The sequence below is a fragment of the Motacilla alba genome, chromosome 1 (assembly GCF_015832195.1).
Source record: "Motacilla alba alba isolate MOTALB_02 chromosome 1, Motacilla_alba_V1.0_pri, whole genome shotgun sequence".
Lineage (NCBI taxonomy): Eukaryota > Metazoa > Chordata > Aves > Passeriformes > Motacillidae > Motacilla > Motacilla alba.
Window position 1 is genome coordinate 10,835,919 of NC_052016.1, and position 26,590 is coordinate 10,862,508.

General features: G+C 41.2%; 1 protein-coding gene across 2 annotated transcripts in view; it reads left to right on the plus strand.

Moving 5' to 3' along the window:
• Positions 1–2,354: 2,354 nt before the first annotated feature.
• The window catches only part of EPHA3 (EPH receptor A3), a 181,626-nt gene continuing 157,390 nt past the window's right edge, over positions 2,355–26,590 (plus strand). For both annotated transcript variants that reach the window (XM_038127806.1, XM_038127814.1), the window contains exons 1-2: positions 2,355–2,617; positions 18,293–18,357. In XM_038127806.1, coding sequence (XP_037983734.1) covers positions 2,497–2,617; positions 18,293–18,357 — 186 coding nt within the window. In that variant the 5' untranslated portion in view covers positions 2,355–2,496. The remainder of the gene's footprint in view (positions 2,618–18,292; positions 18,358–26,590) is intronic.

Here is a 26,590-nt window from a genome sequence, read left to right on the forward strand (position 1 = left end):
TTTTCACTGGAGAGGTTTTCTTTCTGGAAAGTTTGATACTAAAATTTGTATTATATGGATTGTGTTGATAATTATACTTCCTATATAAAATTCATTCAGTGATGCTGAGATATTTACAAATTTGGAAAGTGATTGCTATGAGTAACCTCAAAAACTCCCTTCTTTGGAAATATTTTTTTCCACTAACTGACACCAGAAGTTTATTGGGTTTTGGGTTGTCATCTTCATTCTTCCCCACTCCCCACCCCCCAGATTTGTTCTTTCTTTACCCTTTTTCTTTCACCTTTTTCTCACACCTTAAAAAAAAATTACCTGAAATCATGAAAGAAAGATGCAGCTTCAGAGAGATCAGAACTAGTAGTCCTGAGAACTTAGTAGGGTTTTAAGGGCCTATCTTTGTTGTATGACAGAATTCAATGAAAACAGTTGTGTATTCTAAAAAAGCTGAGGAAAATGTTGGCAAAACCCCCTTCACACTAAAGCAAAATAGTTTTTATTACTAGGGAAAGTTATATTTTGAGGAATGTGATTTTCTGGCCTTTTTGCTGAGGAAAAGCATCTTTGTCCAATGAATGGAAAGGTGTGGTGAAATGGGACTTGAGAAGGATAAAGGAGGACAGGAGATATTTTTCTCTGGGCCATACATGGTTAACTGCATGACCAGAGCACTCTGCTCCTCCCTCTGCCCTTGCAGGGTTCCTGCTCAAGAGTTCTGGGCATTTTTTCCATCTTTTGGAAGTTTGACCATGGAGGAAATGGGGTGGATGGTAAATATGAGTGAAAGGAAGGGCTGGAGACATGAAACAAATGGTATTACATTTGATGATTCTTTAATTTGGTTGATTGAATAATCAAGCCTGGAAACAGGAAAGGAGATTAATATAATGTTAATTTTCAGTGCTCCCCTGTGCTCTCCTGAACCAGGAACCTGTCTGAGATGACTTCTCACAGCCTTGTCTCTGCTATGCTTTGGTTTCCACACATTTCTAACCCCATCAGTGCAGTGCAGAGTCAAACCAGATGTTTGGGGAATGCCAGAACTGTGCAGGAGAGACCCTGGCATGGGTCCTGGCTTGCAACCAGTCCAGCACCTCCTCTTCTGCTGCAGGGAAGCTGCATCACTGCTGGAGCAAGCTGGTGATTCTGTGTTGTTTGATGAACCTGGAGCTGAGGTGCTGCAGGCAGCAGTTCCTAGCTGTCCTGCTGGCACTGGTGACTCTGAGGACACCAGGACACACAGGACAATGAAGAAGGAGGCTGTTCCGATGTTTGCCACACTGGTTTGGGAAACACTGGGGATCTCTGCTATCAAAGGTTTTTGATGTCAATTCTGAAACATAGTTCCACATCTGTTGCCAGAGGCTCCTCTCCTCCCATCCTGTTGCTTGCTGCGTGCGCAGACAGCACATGCATTCAGAGCTAGCCTCTGTACTATGAGGATGCATAGCTTTGGTTTGGAGTGAAATATTTATTTGACCTCAGTATTATTTAGATATTTTCCCATTTTCCACAGAACCACAGTGGGTGGCTCTGGAGACCTGAGACGAGTCACTTGGGAAGGAAGTTGTCCATACTCTGAAAAAAATGATCTGCAGAAGGGGAAGCTTGGGAAGCGCTGCTCTGCAGTGATTCCCCCTGAGAGCAGCAGAATAGCGGCTCTGTTTCTCTGCTCTGTGTTCTGACAGGTACTCTGGGTCCTCTGACGGGCTGCAAGGGCTGAAGGAAAGGTGCGAGCATGAAGAAAAAACAGGAATATATAGGAATACTTCTAGAGTAGAGCTACACATTGCTACTGAGAGCAGCTCTCGGCAGGAGGCCCCTGCTCCAGTTTGCTTTAGTGACGGCAAAGCCAGCATGCTCTCGGGGCCGGACTTGTGGCCCCGCGTGGTGCGGGCTGTCACCGCGGGCAGCCAAGGGACAAACGATGGAACTGGCGTTCGCTTCTCCGGCAAGCCGGCCACGGCCGCAGCCTGAAACTCCCGAGGTTTTACCGCTGCTTTGCCGCTGCGTTCCTCCCGGGAGAGCCCGGTAATTGGACACGAACGGCTCGTAGGTGACTGCAACACCCACCCGAGCCTCCCGAGTTACGTGACTCGTGTCACCCAGCCCTACTGCCGAGCCCCCGCTCCGTGTGACGGGGCACCTCCCGGCGCCGGGCTCGGGGGCACCTCCCGGGGCTGGGGGCAGGCTCGGAGTTAACTCCCGGGGCCGCGGGTTATCGCCCGGGGCTAGCGGGGCATCTCCGCGGGCTGTGGGCAGGCTGCGCTGTGGGCAGGCGGGGCGGGGCGGTGGGCGGGGCGCGGAGCGGGGCGGGGGCTGCGCGGCGGCGGCGGCGGGGCCGGGCCGGGCGGGGGCGGCCCCTCCCGGGCGCAGCGCGGAGGCGGGCGCGGGGCATGGTCCCGGCGCCGGGGCCGGTGGCGGCGGCGCGGAGCGGGCGCGGAGCGGTGGCATGCGGCGTGGAGACATGCGGCTGTGCCTACGCTCTGCCCCGCCGACATGGACCGCCGCCGCCGCCTGCCGCCACCGCCGCCGCCGCTGCTGTTTCTCCTCCTGCTGCTGCTGCTCCGCGCCGCGCTCGGCGCTGCCGGCCGTCTGAGCGCCCGCCCCGGCAACGAAGGTGAGCCGCGGCACGGCCGGGTGACCCGTTTTTTCCTCGTTCTTCTTTTCCGCTGTTACCCCCTCTCTATCTATTTATTTTTCTTCTTTTTCTAATTTTTTCCCCCCTTCCCGTTATTCCTTCCCCGCCCCGCAGCTCCCCATTAAGGTGGTCCCGTGCGGCAGCGGCTCCTGGCCCCGGGGGCGCGGGGCTCGCCCTGGCACAGCGCGGCCGTGCGGGGGCTGGATGGATGGGTGGATGAGTGGATGGATGGATGGATGGACGAACGAACGAACGGACGGACGGATGGATGGATAGATAGGCGGGCAGCCGCCCTACCTTCCCCCGAGCAAAGTTGTCGAGGGCAGCGCAGCCTGTGCCACTCCGGCCCTCCGGCAGTGATGGGCAGCCGGGAGCCGCAGCCCCGGGGCGAGGTGGCACCGGCGGGCGGGGAAGGGACACTGGCCCGGGAGCCGCAGCCCCGGCAGGTGCCCGGGGCGAGCCGCCTCTGCCCCGGCCCCCGGTGCCAGCATCGCTCTCAGCCCGGTGATAACTGCGAGCCCTTTCTCATCTGCAGGGGTGGTGGTTGCGCTAGTCGTCGTGCCTTTCAAAACTTTTAATTAATCCGCAAAAGAAGCTTGTTGCCCTGTAAAACCTCCTCCTGGTTCCCTAGCGGGTTTGTGTCAGATCGCGTTGTTTGTATCGGATGTGTATCAATATGTTAAAGTTGTGTGTGTATGTAAATGCTTGTAATTTTCCGGAAAAAAAAGAAAAAGGAATGAGTGGTTTATTTTCTTTTGCTGTGTTAATTCCTAAGATGACATTTGCTGAAAACCCATACTAGGTTTCAGAGAGAAAAATAAATAGTGACAACCAGACACTGTGAAAGTGATGGAAATACTTGAAAAAAAAAAAAACAACCAAAAAAACCCTGAAAGACCCCTGTCCTTTCCCTATTAAGAAAAAAAAAAAAAAATGGAGATTTTGCTTGCCGAGTGAAGGCACTCGGCATGACCAGGATGTCCAATGTAATTATCTTTTGGGATAAAATCTAAAGGGCAAAGATTGTGAAGAACTTCTAGCACCCAACAACCTTGTAAAACTCACACCTGCTTGACTTAGAGGGTTGTGTAGAGAAGCTCTGAAACCTGTCAGAGCAATTATTTATTTCTCCCTTACAAATAATGCTGATGTATTTAGTGATATTCTGGGTGCTTGTGTGATAAGCAGTGAGATAACAACTTTGCATGATTTCTGGAAGGAAAAAGAAATATAGTAAAAAATAACTAAGGAAAGATGCAAACTTCACAAGTCCTGGGTGATCTTAAATCAGTTGGTTTCATTGCTAGGAAATAATTATAGTACCATTGCACAAGAGGAGCAGTATGTCATCTGTTTGTATATTTTATGCAAATTTGTTTTGTATGCAGTGCTGAGTGCTGTGTAGATTTTTTTTTTTAAATGAGCATGCTTTCAACAGTCACTTTAAACCTCCAGATAGAAGCTATTTTGTAAATATTGTCTTTTCTCAAAAAGCATTTTCAGAAATGAAAGCAAGAGTGTGGGTAGGGGTTACTGTTGTCTTATAACCATTCCTCTTAGGGAATGGTTATGGTTCTGTCAGTCAGTGGAGCAGCTCTGCCTCCATGGCAGTGGAGACACATTCTGCAAACTGAGAGTGGCTATGCCAGAAAGATATTGGAGCGTTTCAGTTTGCAAAAAAACCCCTCACTTTTTGTGTCTTTGTTTCAAGTCACTGGCTCTGAGAATTGAGAAAGGAGGGAAAATATGGGTATCATACGGAATGCATGTTAAGTACACTTGTCCAAGTCAGCTTTCAGCAAATGCTGCCTCCCTTCTCTCTTGTCAGCTTCAAGGGCTCGTACAAGATGAGCAATATTTGCAAAATTGGTAGTGAAAACAACAGTAAAAATGCAGTTACAGGAGAGTAACCTGCTTTTGAATGGCTTTTTTTTTTTTTAAATTATATGTTTTGCTATGCTTTTAAAAATAGGAATACTGTCAGTTTTCTTTAAAAAAAGAGATAAACTTTTAAGGGCTTTTTAGTTTGGTTTTTTTAAACCCCCATTTAGGAAAGCTTGGTAATCCTTTTATTTATTTACACTATATGGATTGATCGTGTGAGTTTAGAAATCTTCATTCTTATAATTTCCTGACCCACTAATTTGATGAACAAGTGTTAGCGTGCAGCTTTAAATCGTCTCAGAAGATGATGTTTTTCTCTATTAAATAATATTTTTCTAACCACTTCATTTACATTTCTGGTGTTGTTCCCATAAATTTTCTCTCAAAACTCGAGATAGATGTTTCTGTATTTCTCTGGAGTATTTAGAAAAGTTTCCTTTTTGCACCACTGAGAATAAAATAAGATATATTTTGGACAACATTTGTTAATGTAGGCATGTAGATAAAAATGTCTACCTTTTTCTTTACATTTTATATTAAAGCTACTGTTGACATTCTCCCCATAAATTGTTTTAACAGCGGCTGGAACTAATTTTTGGTGTGTTTGTCTAACTTAGCTTAGTCCAACTTCTAGAGGATGTAAATGTTGCAGTGGGCACATAACAAGAGTGTGGGCAGAGCTATCGGAGAAATAGCTCTTGAATTTATTTGACTTGAAATAATTATTTTTTTAAATCCAACTTCACTTAACATTTGTAATTAATATTAAAACTGATGACTGTTGGTGGTAATACTACAGGGGAAGTGAATGGGATGAAGGGAGAAAAGGATGAAAGAGGGGCTGAAGACAAACTGCTGTCTTACTGCGCTTTGTGGTGCTCAATGCTTTCCTTTTTTGTCTTTTTCTTGGAGATCTTGAGATTTTCTTAATTTGCTTCATCCCAGAGAAATTTTATATAGGCTTTTTTTTAGATAAAAAGTAAAACTTTCCCCTGAGTTTGTTTTCAGACTCTGCTGTGCTCGTGAGAAATTTTCCCTACTCAATCACAGGAGCTCAAGGAGGTTCTCTGCAGCTCAGATTTATCTGTGCTTGCTGGTAAAAGATGTATGCTGTTTTCTGCAGGGCAGGACAATGTCAGGAACATTTAACATCCAACTTTTCCAGTTTGGAGTTTGCAGACTGAGCCCCGTATGTGCGCAGAAACCACAGGTTCTCCTGTTCCACTCTGCTGGGTGTTCTCTGCTTGCTGAGGATTGTGTTTCTTTTTTCTTAGAAGGATGCAATTCTCTTTCTGAATAATTCCTGTGGTATCAAGAAATCGAGTGAGTTCTGTCGTTCTTTAATTTAATAATTTCTCCTCGGTCTCTTCTGTAACTATATTGCCTGCCTGAGGGTACCAGCCACCTTAATTTCACTGTTTTATAACCCACAACAGTTAACACTTGACCTAGGTCATTAACAGGATTATCAGCAAATTTGTTTAAGCTTTTACTGACAACCTGAATTGCTTCAATAATATTTTGACTGTGCAGACAGGAAACTTCTTGTAACCTCTCAATCTAGCATAAAATTAATTTCTTGTGAGCACAGCTACCAAAAGATCAATACGGGAAATCTGCTTACAGTACTTGGCTTCAAACAGTGCCTGTTTTGGGTTTAGAGTAAGAAGGTTCCAATCAGCCTCTCTTTTCAGTCTGGATTTGGAGCTGCAGCTTCATCTTTTGAGCATTGATTACCAACTCAGGACTTTGAAGAACCACACAATTAAATGCACCATTTTTATCTGAGCTGGTCTCTATTAACACTTAAAATTGCTGAAGACAATTTACTGTGCCTTTGTAGTAGTGATGGCTCTTGGTGTGGTTTTGAAAAATGTGCTGCTTGCACATGGAACAAAATCCTTGCCCGAGTCTTGCATGTGATTTTGGGAAAGGCTGACAATACTGGGAACTTCTCAATAGAATCAGAAGGGGGAAATGCTTTTTCCAAATCTCACTTTGCGCTATGTCATGTATCATTAGGTCAGGGTATGTCTTCATTTCTCATGGCACTATTCCTGCTGCTGCCCCTGGCTTGCAATTGACTGTTTATCTGCAGAAGAAGTTAAAAGCAGGTTTAGAAGTCTGAATGAATGTGATACCTTTTAAAATTTAGTTTCAGAAAGCTCAGAGTCACGGGGGGCTAGAGGACTGTTTTTCATACAGCTGTGTTGTATTCAAAGCTTCTGTGCTTAATCCTAAGCTGTATGATTAGACAAATAATAAACATGTTTTAAAATTCACACCATGGTGTGATGGTTTTTAAAACCAGGAGAAGTTGGGTAAATGCATCATTTTCTGACAACATTTTTGATAGTAGACTGTAACGTGGAAGAATTTATTCTCTTTACTGTTTGTCACTGGGCTTTTTTCTTGACTTACTGCTATTTCATCATAGTGTATTAAGATGAAAAAAATCTCTCCATTTGCTATAGTGAACTTAAAGCAGGTGTTTGAAACACAGAGATGTGCAAATTTGACACAGCAATTAATTCTTATTGCAGTTAATTTGGACACAACATTCTTGCCCAGTGAAGCACTCAGGACAGAGAAATGGGTCAGAACTCTTCTGTACCCTCAGCTTCAGCAAAAAAGCACCACCAGATGGGCAAGCATGAAACAGATAATAGGCACAAGAAGTTTAACAGTTGTTTACACAAAAGCTTTGCAAATCAGGAGTATGTTCTGACTGAACTTAAATTTTTCATTCCCAGCTGGGAGGATATACAAATTAGTTTTAATTTTTTTTTTAATTATTCTCTGCTGGAGTTAGGTAAATTGCTATTAGTATACTTACTTTTTGATTCTGTTGAAGAACTTGGGAGTTTTCCTCTAGGAAAATGTCTATAATTGCTCTTGTTCTTGTAATCCCCACTTGATGAAAGTTTAGAAATACAGATGCAGGTGTTCATTTTCTCGTTTTCAGAGCTCTGGATTTTATCACCAGTGAGGGTCACTACAGAGCTGTTACCAAATACCACAGTCCTGTTTGTGGAGTTTTATACAGAGCTTGAGTTAGTGCCATAAGATACCTGTAACTTGTGTAGCTTTGTAGCTGCTCTTTGATTTTTTCTGGGAAAGAAAATAAGAATAAATAAGTAACTGCTGCAGTAATCATGCCTTTACTTATGGTGAAGTTCAAAGCTCTGCTCAGTGGAGCTGGTATTGAAACCCAGAAGGTACTTTTGATACCCTAAGGTGCAAAATTGGATCTTTCCAGAGTTGTTAGATAAATCTCCAGAGGTGGGGCAGAGGGTTTTACCTAACCCCCTGCCTTTCTAAAGCATAATTCCAGCATCCAAAGAATGCTTTATCTGGAATGGAACATTTCATTTCTTTTACACTGTTAAATTTGTTGAAGCATTGCTGAAAATATATTTGTGAGGAGGAAAAGACTTGTCATAAGGAAGGATAGAGTGAAATAGAAGACTTTTTAGTTTACAAAAGCATCTGACTACTGTTAAATGATTGTTTTTCCTAAAAATTCACCACAGTGGAGTAACTCTTATTTCTGTAAACACTTTAGAGCAGTAGCTTTTTTTAAATAAAAAAAACCCATATTTAAACTTGTTCTAAACAAGAACTAAAACTTTTAAACAAAAATAGGTTAATTCAGAAGATTAGATATGAGCTCCCAGAAGTGTAATTTTGGAAACAGAATGTGGTAGCAATTTGTGGGCTCAGGATTGTATTCCCCAGCAAAAATCTTGTGTTTTTTAGTTTCCTAGGCGCTTGCTAAATCCAAGTGCAAGTTCTTATTTTGCAGCATGAAACAGATGCAAGATTAAAATTCAGTCCCTTAAACTGAAAGTTCCTTTCAAATTTCTGCAGTGAGTGAATGAAAGAAATAAAGATGTAGAAATAAAGATAATCCTGCCTGAAAGAAACCTTGGGATGGTGACAGAAAAGTTCCAGTCTGCGAGACTGACGGGGAACCAGCACGTAAATCCTTAATTTTGCAAAGATGTTATTAAATCAGACACATTGTAAGCAGAAACATTTGTACCAGTCTCCTTTTTTATTTTTTTTTTTGTTCATTTAACTACCGTATCCTGCTGTTTCAGGCAAAATATGGAGGAAAATCCCATTAATCTACTGGAAAAATATTGATGAAAGAAGAATCGCAGAGCAAACGAACAGTGGTTGAAACTTGCTAGCAATTAGGAGAACAATAGGTTGAATGTTAAGGTTCAGTCAGGGCAGTTTAGTGTAATATAGTGTGGGAATGAGGCTTTTTTTTTATTTCCAGCTGGTTTCTCATAATGTTTTTATATCTATATTTGGATACAAAGATTTGCATGGCATTGGTTTGTTTTTTTTTAAACAATAATTAAACCTGCTAAAGTATAGCTGCCTCACGTAAAAGGACAGCAATTAAAATCTAAAACTTTTAAATTGGTGCCTAGGAATGGAGGGGTTTGTAGAAAATCTAGAGTGAAAAGTTACTCTTTAAATAAATTACAGTTAAAGCACAGAAATATATTTTGGTCTGTGGTGGGCTTCCCCACAAACTTTGTGCAGTAACAAATAACAGCAAGAGACATAAGATTGCTTAATTTAGTTGCTGAGAAGTTAGAAGGCAGCTAGAGGGGGTTTGTTCTTGATTTTTTTTTTTTTTTTTAAGAGGCAAGGCTTTTTGAGAAATCCATTTTGGGGCGGGGGAGAGAGAAGGATTAAAGGAAGAGAAAAACTAGGCAAAGATGAAGAAAATCGAATCTGAATATTAAAAAAAATCCAAACTTCCTCTGATTACTGACAAAGTTAGGGACCCAGAATTCAGCCCTGACAGGGATCTGAACAGTGAGCAAAGCACAAATTAAGAAATTCCTTGCCTCCCTGAAAGTCTGAGCTTTGTTTACATTAGTAAGCTTCGTGACTCTGATTTACCAGTGGTGAATTTCAACAGAGGCTGCAGTTAAGAAAGGGTAGAGGCATTTTAACCATTCTATTTAATCTTGCTCTAACGGTGCTTTTTTAAAAAAAAGAAAAAAAAAAAAAAAGGAAAAGCAAGGCAGGTTATGTCTGCCCAGCCTTCAAGTTCATGGAGAAAACTGACTTGAGGTCTTTAGGTTCTGAGATGGTGATGGTCTTACCCTACAAAAAACTTTTCTCCCAGGATTTACCCCAGAGAACAAATGTCCTGGCAATGCCTGAGTGTTTAGCATTCATGGAGTACGTGGTTCTAGCTGTGGAGAATGTTCTGTGCTCACCCAAACTCTCCAAAGAAAATCCAGCTGTAGGGAAAACTCATCAGGTTCTTTATTCTCAGCCCACCTGCTCACACTTCTTCTCATGCCTCTGTCATTTTTTTTGTCCCTTCCCTTCCAGAAATCAACATTCAGCCAGAAAGAGTAGAAGGCAAATTTTTTTTTTTTCTGATTTTGAGGGCTGTGTGCCCAGTCCTCTTTTTACTAAAAGCTGTTTACCAGAAGAGGGGATGCTTTGACCCTGTAGATGCCCAGAAGAAAAGACAAAAGAGATAAATGTCTAATGGCATTGCTTTTCCTGAAAGATGGGCTAGAGCTAGAAAGAGGGTGTTCAAGGAATTAAAACAGAAGTTTTCCATGCAAACCAAGGAAAGGAACACTGGAGAAGTGTGAGGAACATGCTTAGTTTATGGAATAAAATGGAAACTTGATCCCTTTGTGGTAAGGTGGTGGAAGCAGAAGAATAAGCAGAAGACAAGGGTCTGAAAGTGTCTTGTGGGTAGATGGGAATAGAGCAGTCATTTACCTTTGTTATAAATATTTGTGTTTCTCACATATGGAAATAGTGAAAAAAGATGTTAGTGGGGTTTCGGTTGCAAAGGCAGCAAATGAAGTCGGGGCAATTCCATTTTTCATATGGATAGCTCAGCACACATGGTCTGCATTAATTACCTCCATAAATTCTGTTAACCTGGCAAACAATGAAAATATCATGTTGGTGACATCACTGTATTGGAAAATAAAAATGGGTTCAGCATCTTGATTTTCTCAGCATGACATTTGAGGAGATTTCTTATGCTATTGGCATTTTACTCCTGCAATTTGCACCGTGGTGTTGAGTCATTTGCTCTGTGGGTTTATTTTATCTGTGGGGCAGCCATGTAAGGGCCCAAGCATTCCATGCAAGCTGGGGATCTTTATTCATAGAGGTAGAGAAGAAAAGTTTTACTAAATTATCAGGGCACACGTGAGTATGTGGCTTTCCAAATGCAGTGCTTCAGGATTCTCAGAATTGTTCTACAATTCTTTACTTCTGTGCTTTAAACTTAGAAAAAGAAAACTCAACCAAGCCCAACCCAACTCTATTTATTTTTGTTTTTCTGTGCCCCATGCAAGGAGTTCCTTAAAAGCCAGGTTTTTTTTCTGAGTTGTGGCATGCTGCCAGTTGATTCACTAGGGGGACATCACAGCCTTTTTAACAAATGAATAGTCATTTCCTGGACTTATGTGCTGGTCCCTGTCTCAAAATTTTCTGTCCTCCAAAGGTGTAGTGATCACTTGCTGTGGATTTTTTTTGATTTCTGGACCTTGAACATGTTTGAACTGCAGTAAAATTTGTGGGAACCTTGGAACTTTTAGTTGTGGGTGTTGTGTGTGCCCAAGAGTCTTTTCTGTGACACTTTCTGGTGTCTAGAATTCTAGAAACTGAGCATGTCATAGTAGGTTTGGACTTCTCAGCTTACCTTAAGTGAACTTGGACACTGACTCAACATTCATTTTCCCCTTTAGGCTGCTAAAAGTCTTCCCAAGGGGGATCTTTGTCATGCTCCAAATCTACCAGACCTTCGAAGAGCTCAATTCTGTAAAACCAGTGAAGACTGGAAATTACTTTTTATTTCCAAGGGAATGTAGAAGTAAAAAGAGTTAGATGTGCAGTGTGGTTAAACCTTTCTGAGAAGTGCTTTAGAACTTACTGAAATGATTTGGGTAATGTTTGCTCTTGAGTTTTGGCTAGACATAACATGTGGTGCCATTTTATGTGCCTCAGGGTTTGGGCACCCGGTGGGACTGACAAATATGACACATCCTACAAGAGACCCACTTCTATTCTGGGCTGATAAAAGGCAGGGATTGGCAGGGTTTAGGTAACTCAATCTCATCCATAGTTTCTGGATTTTTTTTTTTCCTGTGAGAGGGGGAAAATAACTTGGGTTTTAAAGGGAATTTAAACTCCCTTTCAACACAGTAGCCCCCATTTTACATTTGCATATTTTACATGGTGCCTCAGTGGTATCAGATTTAATGCCAGAGTGGTGGAATGGAATGAGATCTGTAGGATTTGTATCTGAAGGTAAGTTCAGCTAAACTCTAATTCAGCTATCCTGAAGCTTTCTGCCTCTTGCTTTTTGTAGGAGGCACTGGAACAGGACCAATTGGAACTGTTTAAAAAAAATGCAAAGAAGCCAAGGCGACAGTAATTTGGAACCCATTAGGTTAATCCATTTTTAATTTTTATATCCTTGTCTTAATGAAAAGAACTGGCACATATCAACTTACAGGAAATAGCCTAATAAAACTGAAACCTTATTAGGCCCCTTTGATAAACAGTGCATTCCAGCCCACCACCAGTCATATGTTTTTGCATACTTGGAAATTGAGCTTTGTGCCACTTTAACAATATCAAGAGAACACTCATGTTTCAAAGTAATAAAAAAGAAATAAAAATCTGTTTTGCCTGTGTTCATCACTGAGAATGGGTGGATGGTTGTCCCTTTTCCACAGGCAGGCTCCATACTTAGCAAAATGAGGAAGACCACTGGAGAGCTTCCACTTAGCATGGAGTGCAGGTGATGTTTTTTATTCGTAGGCATTCCTACATTGCTGATTGCTGTCCTGCATTCCCTCCTTCATGGCAGCTTTTTGAGAAAAACCTGCAGTGAGGGGTTGCTGCTTAGGCTGCTGCTGCTTCTTTTTCAGCTGTAGGAAAAGCTGAGGTATCTAAATCTGGCCTCAGAAGCTCTCGGGGAGTATGTTTGATAAGAAAAGTAAAATCTGGGAGGAGGAGAATTAAATTCTTCCTATTCAAAAACTGCAGGAAGCTGCCATAAAATTAGAATTTGCCAAATCATCCAAAATGAAGATGGAAGCTTTTATGTTCTTCAGAAGCAATAATCTCTAGGGTAATTTGACATATTTTGCTAATTTTTTGTCTTTTCATCTGATGTTTGTAACAAAATCTCGTAATTTTGGAAAGTTTTTACTGAACATTTAAATAAAAATAATGGAGACTTGGTCTTTCCAGTTTTTTTCCTGACTCTTCCTGTGTTCAGTATTGCAGCAACTGTTTTTTAGTTCATTTTGGTTTTTGTTTGCTTGTTCATCCCTTGCCCCCACCCTGGTGGAGTCCTTCAGTCAGCAGTTTGACCACAGATTGAACATGACAGTTGCCAAATTTGGAACGTTCCTCACAAAATCACATTTGTGTTGTGGAGAGTTACAGCTGAGGCAAGGAGGGTTGGAAGTGCAGACCCCACAGGGCTGTGCCTCTCTCAGGACTGCAGCCTGCCTTTGGGCTCAGCAGAAATCTCAGCTTTAGGAAAGAGTTTTTTTAGTAAATGGGCCAAATTGTTGGCATGTGGGTTGGGTAAGTGCTGCAGAGTTCTACTGGCTGTTTTTATTTTATTTTCTTCTGAGCAGTGCTAACATCTTCACTAAAATATTTGAGGGGAAATGCAGGACCATAAAATCACAGGAGTCTTGACTTTTATTATTATGCAAGCAGCAAATCAGACTACTTAAAACCAGGCTTCACTGCTGGACACCCTTTTTTATTTTTTGTGCCTTCCCAAAGGTTTCTTGGTCTGCCTTAGCTGGTTTCAGCATGGTTTTGGCAATATCAGCATGATAGCTGATCCTAGATGGAAATTAAAATTGCATCAAGGTGCAGCTCTGGTCTGAGTTCTGCCTGCCTGTCTATAAATGTTGGTTGGTATCCCCAGAATAATCCAAGGCACAAAAGTGATCTGCTGCCACTTCTGGGGCAGTGGAGAGTTGGGAAGGCTCAGATCTTTGTTCATAGGTGGATGAAAATACAGGTGCAAGTCCCCTTTGCTGGGAAGGGTTCACCATTCCATAAATATACATCAGGCTTTGTGCTGACTCCACTCTGTCCCACCCCAAAACCAAGTTCTGCCTGACTTTCTGCCACAGAGTTGCTTGGCACATTTCGATTAGACATTCACCACTCTAGTTTTTTTAGGTTTTTTGGTTTTTGTTTGTTTGTTTTGTTGCATAGCAAATTTAATTTTTCTCATTTGTTGGCATTTTTAATATAAATAGCCAGGGTATTTGTAAACTCAAAATTTGTTGCCAAACAAGAGAAGACAACATAGCAGTGTGACGGTTTTTTATGCATTTTTTTTATATTAATGGAAAATTTTCATTAGCTGAAGAAAAAATATATAAGTATCTCTTGACATTGGCTATTGCTCTGTATTTTCTATGCAAAGAAGAGAATTTGGAAATGCTTTCCACTGGTGAAATTTGTAGGTGGTTCTCTAAATATTGCAAGTTGCAGGATAATGTTCCCTAGAAGGCTTTCCTCATTTCTTCAGCGGTTAGGGGAATCTCAGAGTGATTCTATGTGGCACAAGATTTGTTTGTATATTTCCATTCTTTTGGGAGGTATTTATACTGTATTCAGGTCATTGTGGCAGTTATTACTCCACGTGTTTCTGGAAATGCTGCAGCTTTCAAACTGTGTTCAGGAATCAATTTAGTTTTAGGGTTCTTTTCTTTCCCTGACATCCCTCCTGATGAAACATGCTGTTAGTGAGCCCTGGACCATCACTCCCAAATCTGGAAGCAGTTTCTGGTAGCATGAGTGTCACATTCCACCCAAACCTCCATTCATCTGCTGCTGGTGCCGTGAGAGGGAGAGTGAGAGAGCTTTGTGTTTCACAACCACATCCCTACTCTACTTCTGGAGAGGTATTGGATTTACCCCCTGGAAATCCACATGGAGGGAGCTGATAATGCTTTCTTCTGTGGCTGTACATAGGGAAGGCCAAGAGAATCAGGCAGGAAAGAGAACATGTTCTTCATTGGCATTTTAGGGGGGTAATGCATTGGCAGAAATACTGCACTGTAGTGTGGTGAGCAGGGCTGTTTTACAGGAGGACCACATAACTGATTTTCAGAGTCAGAAGTCATGGCTGCTCATCTTAAAACCAGTAAATTCTCCTTTAGCATTACCACTAGCTTCAAATCAAAGTAATTACATGATGGGAACCAATTCAGGACACTGAGTTAGTTAGATAGCACTTTATTTATTTACTTAAAGTTGCTTTATGAGAGCTCCTCTGTGTCTCCTCAGCACAACCAGGAATCTTTTCCAAGGCATTCTGTTAGAAAGAATTGTCACTAGCAACGAAACTGTTCAGCTTTTTTAAGAGTTACCCCTGGTAACTGGCTGGTCAACCTCAGGGATTTTTGTAGGAATCAGCTGAGTGATGTCACACAGTTTTGCAGGAGGAGTTGGTACAAGGAGAGCAAATGAGTTGTGTGAGAAACTCATAAACTTCTTTCATCTAGTAAATACGTGGCTGTAGGCATTTGTAGAATATTTAAGTATTGGCTTTCATTTAACTTTAATGGTATGTGGGAAAACAAATGAGGATCACACTGAAAAATGCCTGCCAGTGGGGATCTGACGGAGTACATCTTCGTGAAACACTTCACAAAATGGACCTGACCAAGTGTTATATATTGTTACACTAAAGGATCTATCAGGATTAAAAGAAGTTTTAATGAGTTAATGTAGGAATCAAGTGCTTGCGGGAAGTTTTCCATTTTTACTTTTTACCTGACCATCCAAATCCATGAAGAAAAATTAATCAGACAATTAATTTCTAACCCATTCTTTATGTATTTCTTATGCCTTAGTGTAGGGAAATGGTATTCTCTCCTCCAGTTTTCCAGATTAATATGGAGTTTCAGGACATACAATGACAATATGTACCATTGCTTCTCCCAGTCATTTTTTCCTAGAGACAAGGATTGCATCTTCTAAGTTTGGCATTATTGTTTCCTCTCTATCGAGGTGTGCAACTCTCTGGAAGTCACAGGGAAAATGAATGTCCTACTAGCTTTTATCAGGAAGAGGCAGGTGTTTCTTTTGAAGTTACTACTTGAAAGGAAATATGTTTTTTGTCTTTTAGATACTATTAAAGAACAGCACAACACACATCTGAACCAGAAACCTCCTGTAACCAGTGTAAAAACCTCCCTTGCAAGGATTTCTAAAATGAAACAGGTTTGAGCATGGAAAAGCAGTGGTTCCAGTCTGAAGGAGATGAGCAAAGTGGAATGAAGGAGAGAACTGAAAAATTATTCTTAACTTTATAGATTTGATCTGGATGATATCAGGTTGTCCCATGGCTGAGGTACCTTCCTGTTGTGGAGGATGCTGAACATTTAATTGCCACCCATGTCCTGTTGTGATGCCTGTGAGGGCAAGGTGGACCTGCAGGGCAGATCTAGAGAAGGAGAACTACCACCAAGCTGTGGGTCCATTGCCTGGATGTGTTTTGCAGGTGAAACTGATGAGTTTGGACTGAATTAATAAATTTCAGAGTGACTGCAATCATGTTTTCAAGGAGATTGTTCTGAAAGAATAAATAATATATAAATAATGTAATAATATATTAATATGTATAATTTATTATATATAAAATATGTCAAATATATCACTGAAGTTTGCTCCTGGGTGATTTGCCTCAGCCAATTCTTGCCAAGTGATTTTCCTCAGGAGTCCCACTTCCTTCAGGACCGTGCAGTGCAGATGCATGGCAAACAGATCTGTCTCATCCCAGGAGATCCAGAATCTGTGGGAATTTCTACTAACAAAAAATGAGAAGTGCACTTTTCCTTTTGAATTTTTATTGCTGTTTCCTTTTTATGGATGCAAACCTTGCTGCAGAGTAGCCTGCCTAGGGCCCTGTGCACTCAGTAAAGGACTGACTGATTTTTCTTTGTCTGCGTGATTGAGGACTTGATTCAGACTTAAAAATATGTAGCACTGGATTATGTTCTTTCTGTAAGATTAGTAAAGATATTTTGTTTATTGATGTAGATAAAACAGTGCTATTGTTTTCTTTTAAAGGGGAGTATAACTGCAGGGGAAAACATTTTTCTCACATAGATGGCAGAGCAGCTCAGTCCTGGCAGTATAGCAGTGCACGTATATCCATACAAAACACAAATATGTGTGCACACAAATGTAGAAAATGTTTATTTATGGTTCTTTATAGCACAGTGTTCTTTCTAATACTGTACACCTGCATCTCCTTCTGCACATCCTAATTAACAGTAAAAATAATGCCTTCAAAACTATTTTTTTAAAGTGGTGTCCAAAATTAAACAGCAGTTAAAAGGAGAATGATGAAATAATACAAATAGCTTAACTCAGCTGATTAATAGATATTATCCCTCTCTTTTTTTGTTTCCTGTTTTTCTGTTTACTTGGAACACCAGTGCTCAGGCCATCTGGTTCTAGGGACAGTGACAACCCTTTAGGTTAACAAATAGAAGAAGAAGCTGCTACAGTGGCTACCTCTAATGAATCTGTCATTGTTGTGTTAAAATGTCCTAGCATATGCTGAGGTTTGTTTCATTTCTCATTAATTTCCATACTGAAGGGGAAAAAAAAAAGGGAGTGGGGTGGGTGGTGAACACACCCAACAAAAGTAAGCTCAGATTACAGATAATAAATATTACAGTGTTGCTATGAAGTATTAATACTTCATTAGTTGATATTTATATAGAGGGTATTTTCTTTTATACAGTATTTTGTATAAATTCACCTGTTCTGTATTATGTTGATAAAGAAGAGGTTACTTATGGAAGTGTTTGACCAAGCACTTGGAGGCCGTATGTCCAAGATGAGGAAAAGAATTAATTTTTGTGCTTGTGGGAAACAAATGCCAAAAGAAGAATATCCTTTAATTTTGATGTATGTTTTTATTTGAAATACCCGTTGTGCTTAAAAGTAGGTATACACCCACTGAGATTTGATTGACTGGAAAATGCCTGTCAAACTGTTTACAAATAAAATCTTCCTTTTCACACTGAAAATTATTGCGCGGCTCAAAAAAACCCCAGCAAGATTAGCAATCGATTGATGGCCTGCTTTAAAAGCAGGTTTGTCTGAACTTGTAACATTGTAAATAATTACTTTTGTATCTAATGTGTTGCACATGACATTTAGAAAACACTACTGCAAGACAATTTGAGAACAAATTAGATCAGAAGCAAGAAAGAACTGCAGGAAGGACTTTAATCAGCTTTCATTATTTATTCCTGTATTCTGAGAAGATTATAGATGCCAAATGGATGCCTTTAATCAAATAATGATTTAAATATTCAGATCTCACCATTTCAGTTAGATGCAGTGACCCAAATTTCAAGCATCCAAGGGGAAAACGCTGTGGTTTCTGCAGCTGATAGAAGAGTTGTGTTCCCACCCCCTGCTGCAATTAATTTAGCCATGATCCATTGTTTATTTTTTGTCACTTTTCTGGTTTTTAGAAGTTGCCCTGTCTGCTGTTCGTAGTGTTTTAAGCTAAAGGAGATGATCCTTTTCATTTGTCTGTTTTTTTCTTCTGTGCAGCTTCACCGCCAGGCCACCTGAACAAATCAACTGCTCACAGGGTTCTCAAATAAACACATCTCTGGATGTGTAACTGAGGTTAACTGGGCAAAGGCAAAGGAAACTCACTGCTCTTCCTTGTGTCTTCTTTTGTAGTTAATCTGCTGGATTCAAAAACAATTCAAGGGGAGCTGGGCTGGATCTCCTACCCGTCACATGGGGTGAGTTCACTGGAGTGTGAAATGGGAAAGTGCTGCTGCAGACCAATGTGCTATTTAACCATTGTTTCCTCTTCAGAGGACACTGTGCAATAAGGCTGGGGCCTTGGAGATGCAAAAATAATCTGTTCTGAACTTGCAAAATATGGATTACACAGGTGTGGGGCCTTCTCTTTAGAACACCCATCCCACTGCAGGTAAACCCCTGGAAGGACTCGTTCCTTGGGGAGAAACGTGAAAGCGAGAGGTGCAACAACAGCAGCAAAAGGTTCTCTTTAGGTACTGCTCCTTCTCTGTCATAAAGCATATTTCTAAAAGAGATCGTGGCTCTGCTTCATGGTGTTACTTGCTAATTTGCTCAGATGGAAGTGGTGGGAGGTGAGAGCTGTGTGGACATAAGTGGCTGATGTAAGTACTTATTTGTAACTTTTGTGCTGAATTGTAGCTAAACTGTTCAAGTTATGAGTTAGAGTATTACTACAGAAATGTCTAAATAATGTTCTGGAGGTGGTTGGTGGTTGTTTTGTTTACCTTATATCCAGATCTGATGAACCTAGGTATTCTATTGGAAGATTTAGAAGTGCAGTCTTAAAGCACCTGTGCTTTCCAATTTCCTAACTCCATCATTTCTACATAGTTTTTGCCAGTAGACTCTTTAAAAAAATTTCTTATATCTTATATGATAACATCATATTGATGACTAAATGGTGCATATCTGTCTAGTGATGCTGATATGTGTTCACTCCCCATCTTCATGTCTCTGTGGGATGTGTGCTTGTGTGTAGGAACATCCCGTTGCTCTCCTTCTGCATTACATCATGCAGGATGACTCTTGCATTCCTCATATGCAGGATGACTCTTGCATCCCTGCATTCTCTTTCCCCCAAACACAAAAAAAGCCCCCACTTGGCAGTTGGACCCCTATATCCAGAACTCCCATACCCTTGCTCTCAGAGAAGGCTGAGCCATCAAGTCTTTGCTGAAAGAAAGCACCTGTGAGACTTTGTTTTGCTGTTCTTTTTTTTTTTTTTTTTTTTTTTTTAAGCTTTGGGCAAGCAGTTGATTCACCTTTATCACTTTTACAGAATCAGTGTTAACAGTGCCTTTGCATCTCTGCCTCATGGGATTCCTTTGCTAATGTTTAAGTTGTGCCTTCTTGATATTAGGATTATGCAGGTGTTTAGCAGTATTTAAGGATGAAGGTTTGGTTCATTTTTTGAGTTTATGGATGGATCTCTCTCTGTATTCTGGATAAAATTGTTCCACTCTCATGGGAAAGAAGTGGGAAGAGGGTTCAGGTTTCCTCTTAGTGGCTTTTTCTGCTGACTTTCCCCAACAAGAAACATCTCTAAACAGGATGTCCAAGAGGGAACTCTCCAGCAATTTCTAGTTCATCAGTGTGTTTTTTTGGTTTTTTTTCACTTGTATTTTTTTTTATGAAGCCTTTCTCTCCCAGCTCCCACTGCTCCTCTGCTTTGCTCTCCTGCTCTGCTCAGCTCCTTGCAGCTGTGTAGATCTGCTGCTCTGCTCCCTGCAGCTGTGTCTCTCCTGCCTTGAATGCCTGAAACAGTTGGTAGGGAATGATGCAGGGTATCATGGGGGCTATAAGGAAAACAGATGTACTGCATTACCCCACCAAAAAGGGCCCCTGGATCTGTCAAGGTCAATGTTATTGGCTTTTGCAAGTTTTTGTCAGGTAAATCCAGCCCAAGTTGTTGTTTGCATGTGTTTGTACATGCTGTTCCTATTTACTGCCATGTCTTCGGATATCGAAGCCAAAGTAAATAATGAAATCTCACTGATGTTCTTACAAGTTAATGAAATTCCTCGTTAAAAATCGCGTGGCAGTAAATTAATGTAGATCATATGCTGTGACTGTTTTTGGAAGAGAACGGAGCCTCTAGACTGTAGTCTTCAAAATACCTTGAAATTTTAAGCTTATGTATTGAAATATAAATATAAAGTGTAGAAATAACAATGTTTATCCTATCCCAATTGGCATTTTGCTGTAAAATGGTGACAACTTGAGCATTGTGTGAGAGAGGCGCCTTCTTCCTACAGCCCTTTATTTATAGTCAATTAATTAAACCTGGTAAATATGGCTGTGTCTGTCTCTGAGCTAAAATATGAACTTAAACTTCAGTGGAAAAACATTATAATAAAGATGTCACATCATATTGAAAGATTGCTAATAGCAGAGTAGTGATTTAGAAGGTAAAGCTGATAGAGCTGCACTGGAGGCTGTGACTCACAAATGAGATTATTGGTGTCGTGCCAGTTCCTCTCGAGCGTGCAGCAGTGTTCACATAAATGTCAGGACACCAAAGCTGGTGACTTACAGAGTTTTTAAAAATAATTTAACTGAAGTGTTTAACAAACCTTTTACTAGGTTAATAATTTTATCCTGTTGATACATGATATTGATTGATTTCTGGCAAAATGACGCAAATTGATTGGTTCTTCTTTATTCCTATAAGTTCTCTTGACTTGGGCATATAATAATAATAATAGCTTTCCAGAAATTCCTGAATATTCATGTTAAGGTTTGCAGCTCATTGGTATTCAGGGGTTTGTGTGTCCCACATGAGCACGCTGTGATGGCAGTGGCTTAGACTCTGGTGAGTAATATCACCCTGGAAGAATGTGATCTCTCCTTGAACCATCCCACACAGCCACAGCCTTGGCTTCAGGAACACTGATCTGGTCAAGCTCATTAAAACCCTGTCAGAACAAAGCATTGGCCCCTCTAGATAGCAAGGCACAAGAATTAAAAAATATAATAGCAGTTTTTGCTGATGCTTGAGCATGATTGGCAGCAGCCACAAGGCCCCTGTCCTGTGCCACCATCCCCAGCACCTGCCCAGGCAACCTTTTTGTGATGCCAATCAGTCAAACCCCAGCTCCATTTCTTTAGGTTTCATTAAAAGGGAAAGAAAGAAGAGCTACTTACTCTGTGCAGAGTATATTATTGATATGCTGATTAAGCATAATGCAAATGATCATTAACCGTAATTCACATAAATTACAGCAGCACAGATGTGGGGGGTTGGGAGGATAAAGCAAGTCACTTTAATAATATACAATAGAAATGTGATGGATAATTCATACAAGACAAAAGGAGTACAGTCTAAACCCTGCTCTACATATTCATGGGAGGAATTTTATTGGTTTCAGCATCATTTTTTAGGGAGAAAGATGTATCTGAGTCCTGCTCCATAGTTTTTTTTTGTGAAGTTTGAAAAAAAGAAAAATAATTAGTGACATAATCTCAATCCATCGTTCTGCAGGCACGCAGCTTGTGACTCAATCTTTAGTTGTTTATTAGTCAAATTTATGGACTTGAAATTTTTGGTCATGTTTTTTCATGTAGTCAGAGAAAAGTAAAAAAGAAATCACTCTTATCTTGTTTTGTTTGTAGCTAGAGAAAGGAATGCTGTGGCATTTTTTTACTGTCGTGTAAAAGATAATTGTTCAAAAAAAGAAACCAAACCAAGTCAGGAAAACAAACCATAACAGAAACAACTGTAGAAAAAAAAAAAAAAAGCCCAACCTCAGTGAGTTCTGTACATGGCTAAAGTTAGTAAAATGCAGATAAAATTTAAAAGACTGATTGGAAAAATAACAATTCTGTCTTTGATCTTGATAGCTTTCTAAATCCCTCAGTTTCTTTGGAAACATTAGATTTTTTTGAGAGCTGGCCAGACTCAGTACCTTAAACTTTTGGGCACCTAGTTTGAAACCTGGTGTGGATAACTTGCCTTTTTCTTAGTGGTCACTCTGATGGTAATTTGAACAAATCAAGCTGATCATGTCAGTAATGGAAACTGGTTCATCAGTATTTGAGGAGAGAAGGGTAACATTCCCTGTTCCCCTAATAGCTGGTATTGTGCCAGGCAGGCTAGAGCCTGCATGACTGAGATTAATGAGAGTTTTTCCATCAACCAAAAATTGGGTTAGAATCAAAATAATCCAAGCAAAAGTCAGGAAAATGCCTCCTTTCTTATATTTCAGAAGCCTGAAAGTAGTTTGTCACGTTAGGCTGCATTGCTGCCTACCCAGGCAGCTGGCAGCCTCCTTGGTTTCATTTGTTCTGCTTTCAATAGTTGGCTAATGTGTGGCACTATAAAAACTTTTGGGTCTTTTCTTTTTGTGGGATATCATGGACAGAGTGACTGCAGGAGAGCCTGACATGTATAAGCATTTGGATGTCCTTGTGACTAGGTGAAGTTAGAGGAGAATTTGTGCAGGGTACATCCTGGCTCTCATGAAGGTGCTCTCAAATAAATGTCACTCAAGAATCCGTTTCTCAGCCCACTGTGACTGGAAAGTTTCTCTGTTAATGCAGAAGACATTTTGAAGATTAATAAGTATTTCCACGAGGTTTGTTTTCCTGTAGTTTTTTGTCTTGCTGTTAATTGCATCCTGTTCTGCAGAAGGTTTGGGTTTGGTTTTTATTTTTCAGTAGGTCCTTAATGCCAGTGAATTTCCTTGTGCCTCTCCTTTGGCCTTCCCCTCAGCTGGGCAGAAAAAAAACATGCGGAGTTTTTCTTCCTTGCACAAGTCTCACTTTTTCACACCACTGCAGAATCTCAGGGCAGCAGAGCTGCCAAAAAACCTATAAACTGGCCAACCAAAATACAAAAATTTATCAAACGGCTCATTTTAGGGTTTTTCTGATGCGGATTGACGTCTTAGCCTGTGTTCATTTTTTGTTTGACACCAAACTTGACAACTTCTAAGCAGTACTGTATATAAAGTGGACAGTGTTGCTGAAATCACTAAGTGGTTGAGAAAATGAGTTTCAAAGTGAACCCAGTGATATCAAACAATTGGTATGAGACAAAAGACTGAAACTTAAAGATGTCTTTGTAAAATAAAAAATTAGGTCCTTCTTTTAAAAATGAAAACAATGATGTTATGCTGTATACTTTCTTTTTCCTATCCATCAGCAGTGGAATTTCCTTAGTACTTCTTAAAACAATGTGTTCTGGTAAAATCAAGATTTATCTGCTTTGCCTGAGCTCTGGTCTCCTTACAACCCCATATTGTTACCCTGCCTTCCCGATTTGTGTATCATGTCTGAAATGCAGGCAGACTGTTGTGATGGTTGCAAATCAAATGAACCACTTGGGATTCTGGTTTTGTGATTCATAGGCTTTTTTTCTTCTTACAGTGAGTGGCTGATTGGGAAAATATTTTTTTTGTTAATATGCTCATTTTTTCCCTTATTATATGCTTTTGGGGTGCACTGAAAGTGTATTTGTTTCACTTGATTCTCCTTTTTTCAAAATAGTGAAAACTTTAAAAAACTTTCATAAAAGTTTTTCTTTTTACCCTCAGTTTTCTGTAATCAAACACATGCAGTTTCTCAGTTTTAGACTTCTTCTTTTCTTCCTGCTGGAATAAAACTCTCTGAATGTTCTGCTGTAAAATTAATTATTTTTTCTTTGGAGAGGGATAATTAGAAATTTGCCTGATTTCTGAATTTTTTTTAAGTCTCTTCATTCACACTCAGCCTTGAATCAGAATGCCATTGTGGTTTCATCTGTTTGTGGGTGCTGCTTTTACACAACATCTGAATTAGTAAAAAGAAAATTGTTTTTGTTATACTTTTTTCCCTTTTCTGATAGATCTTTCTTGTAGCAACATAAAGCTGTAAGATAGGCCAGATAAATAAGCTAATTCTGTGAATATTGTTATATTCATGACTGATTTTGAATAAATGTGAGTTTTGTTGATATTTTCAGAAGCAGTGTGTCAGTAGTCAATGACAGTGTATTTTAACTGGTTTTGACTTGTGTTTCTCCTGTGCACTATCTTCTGCTGCTTGCATTAAGCATGCATTTAAAAGGGAAGTTTAAAAAAACTTAAGTGGAGTTGACTAAAGAAATAAGATAAATGCTTTGGGGAAAAAGAAAGAGATTAAACATATTACTTCAGGATTTTATGCTTCCCTGGTATTATTAGGAATTGTTACCAGAGAGAAATGCCTTCCTTTTTAAAATGTGGAGCGCTGAAATATTCTTGAGATTTTTTATTTTTTATAATTATAGTCTGCACTGCATTCATTTGAAAATTTTTCAATGTGATCATAATGGTGTTGTATTTTTGTACATTTTTAAAACAGCTTTTAATTTGATCTAAAGAAGAAACTGTACTAATTTCAGTGATTATTATTAAGGAAGAGAGGCTTTTCTCTTTTTTTCTACTTTTTTACTATATTACTTCAAATTATGAGATTTCTGTTAAACAATAATTATAACTAGAAGAAAAAGTACAATAAGGGCAATGTCCTTATAACATATTTTATAATGAAAAATATGGACACCCTCCCCATATTTCATTAGCCTCATCAGTCCTTTTATTTACTGGTAGTAAGGTTGCTGAAGGTTGGAGATCAGTTTTCTGTGGTTTCAAATAAAATAAAAAAAAAAAGAAAAAGAGCAAATTTTGGCATTTGCTCCAAGAGTTAAATAAGGATCTTATTTAAAATTGGAAATGGAGATGCTTCAGCTTCCAATTTTCCATTTTAACTTTCAAAGATTAGAAGCAACATCATTCTCCTCATGGGCAGAATTTTATTTCTGTCAGCATAAATCCAGGCCATTTGTGAGAAGTTCTCTCAAATGGTCTCATCGCCACGAGATAGTTAGCATTTTGTGAAGAAATGCTTACATCATAATTTTATTCTTTTGTGCTGAATTTATTTGCATAAACCAGAACAGAACAAAGTAAATACAGGAACTGTCATGAAATGCAATATTATTTATCACAGGGGCACACTGCAGTCGGTTTTAAGACTGTTTTTGTAACATCAAGTCCACAAGACAAGTAACTCCCGACTCCAGTTAAAAAAGCCCATAAATGTTTTCTCCTGATAGCTTTGCTGTGGTTATATTTATGGTGTCAATAGTTTCGGTAGGTGGTTCATTCTGCATTTCTTTCCCCCCCAAATATCTGTAAGCATTCAGTGTGAGATGACTGTAGTGCTAGAAGTGTTTTTAGAAGGTAAAAAAGTGTTTCTAGAAGGTAAAAAGTGCTTTTAGAAGGAGTTGACAAGTAGGCACGAAGGGCACTGATGGCTGCAGGGTGAAGGAGAGAGACTCGCAGGATGTTTCAAGGCGGGAGACACGCGTTGCTTGATTTCCCTCTTCTCCCTGTCTTTTTAGAGTTATTTTTAAAAACAGCCTGAGGGTTATGGTAATTAATTTCCTAATTTCGCCCGCTTTGTCTTGCCCGGAGCGGCTCGCAAGCCTGGCTGCGGGCGGGGCAGGAGGAGAGGGGGCAGCGCTCAGCTCCGGCCGGGCGGGCATTGCCGGGAGCGCTTCCCGGCCCCAAAAACATCGCCTGTCCTTCCCCTCCCTGCTCCGGACACCCTCACCAGGCCTGGGCCATCGCCAGCCCTAGGGACACCGCGGCACACACCGGGACGGGCTGCGGCTCGGGCAGAGCAGTGTGCGATGATGATGATGATGATGGTGGAGGAGCAGTGTGGTGTGAGCGTGCACCGCCTCGCTGTTCCCCTCCCAGCCCCCCGGCGTCTCGCTGGAGGAGGGTGACGGGCTTGGTGGTGAGCTGGGACAGTGTCCCCATAACGCTGTGCCCAGCGGGGTGTTGGTGTCCCGCACCAGCGGGGAGCGGCGGGGGCTCAGTCCGCACGGCACAGCACAGCCCGGCTCGCTCCGAGCGCAGCATCCCCGCTTCCCATTCCCCATCCCGCTTCCCAAGCCCTACCCCGTTTTCCAAGCCTCCATCCCGCTTCCCGTCCCGGCTGCAGCGTCCCAAGTCCCCATCCGGCTTCCGAAGCCCCATCCAACTTCCCGTCCCCGCTGCTGCTCCCCAAGCCCCTATCCCGCTCCTCAAGCCCTCCATCCCGGCTCCCCAAGCCTTATCCCGCCTCCCAGCCCGGCTGCAGCTTCCCAAGCCTCCATCCAGCTCCCCATTCCCCATCCCGCGAGCCAAGCTCCCCAAGCTTGGCTCCTCATTCCCCATCCCCCGAGCTCCCCAAGCCTCCATCCCGCCTCCCGTCCCGGCTGCAGCTCCCAAAGCCCCCATCCCGCTGCCCAAGCCCTCTCCCTCCTCCCGTCCCCGCTGCCGCTCACCAAGGCCCCATCCCGCCTCCCGTCCCCGCTCTGTGTCCCGGCAGGTGGCGGTGTCCCTGCGGCGGGCCCCGGGATGCTGTCCCGCACCTCCCGGCCGGACAGGCTGGCCAGGATTTAGGCAGCTGCTCTGTGTC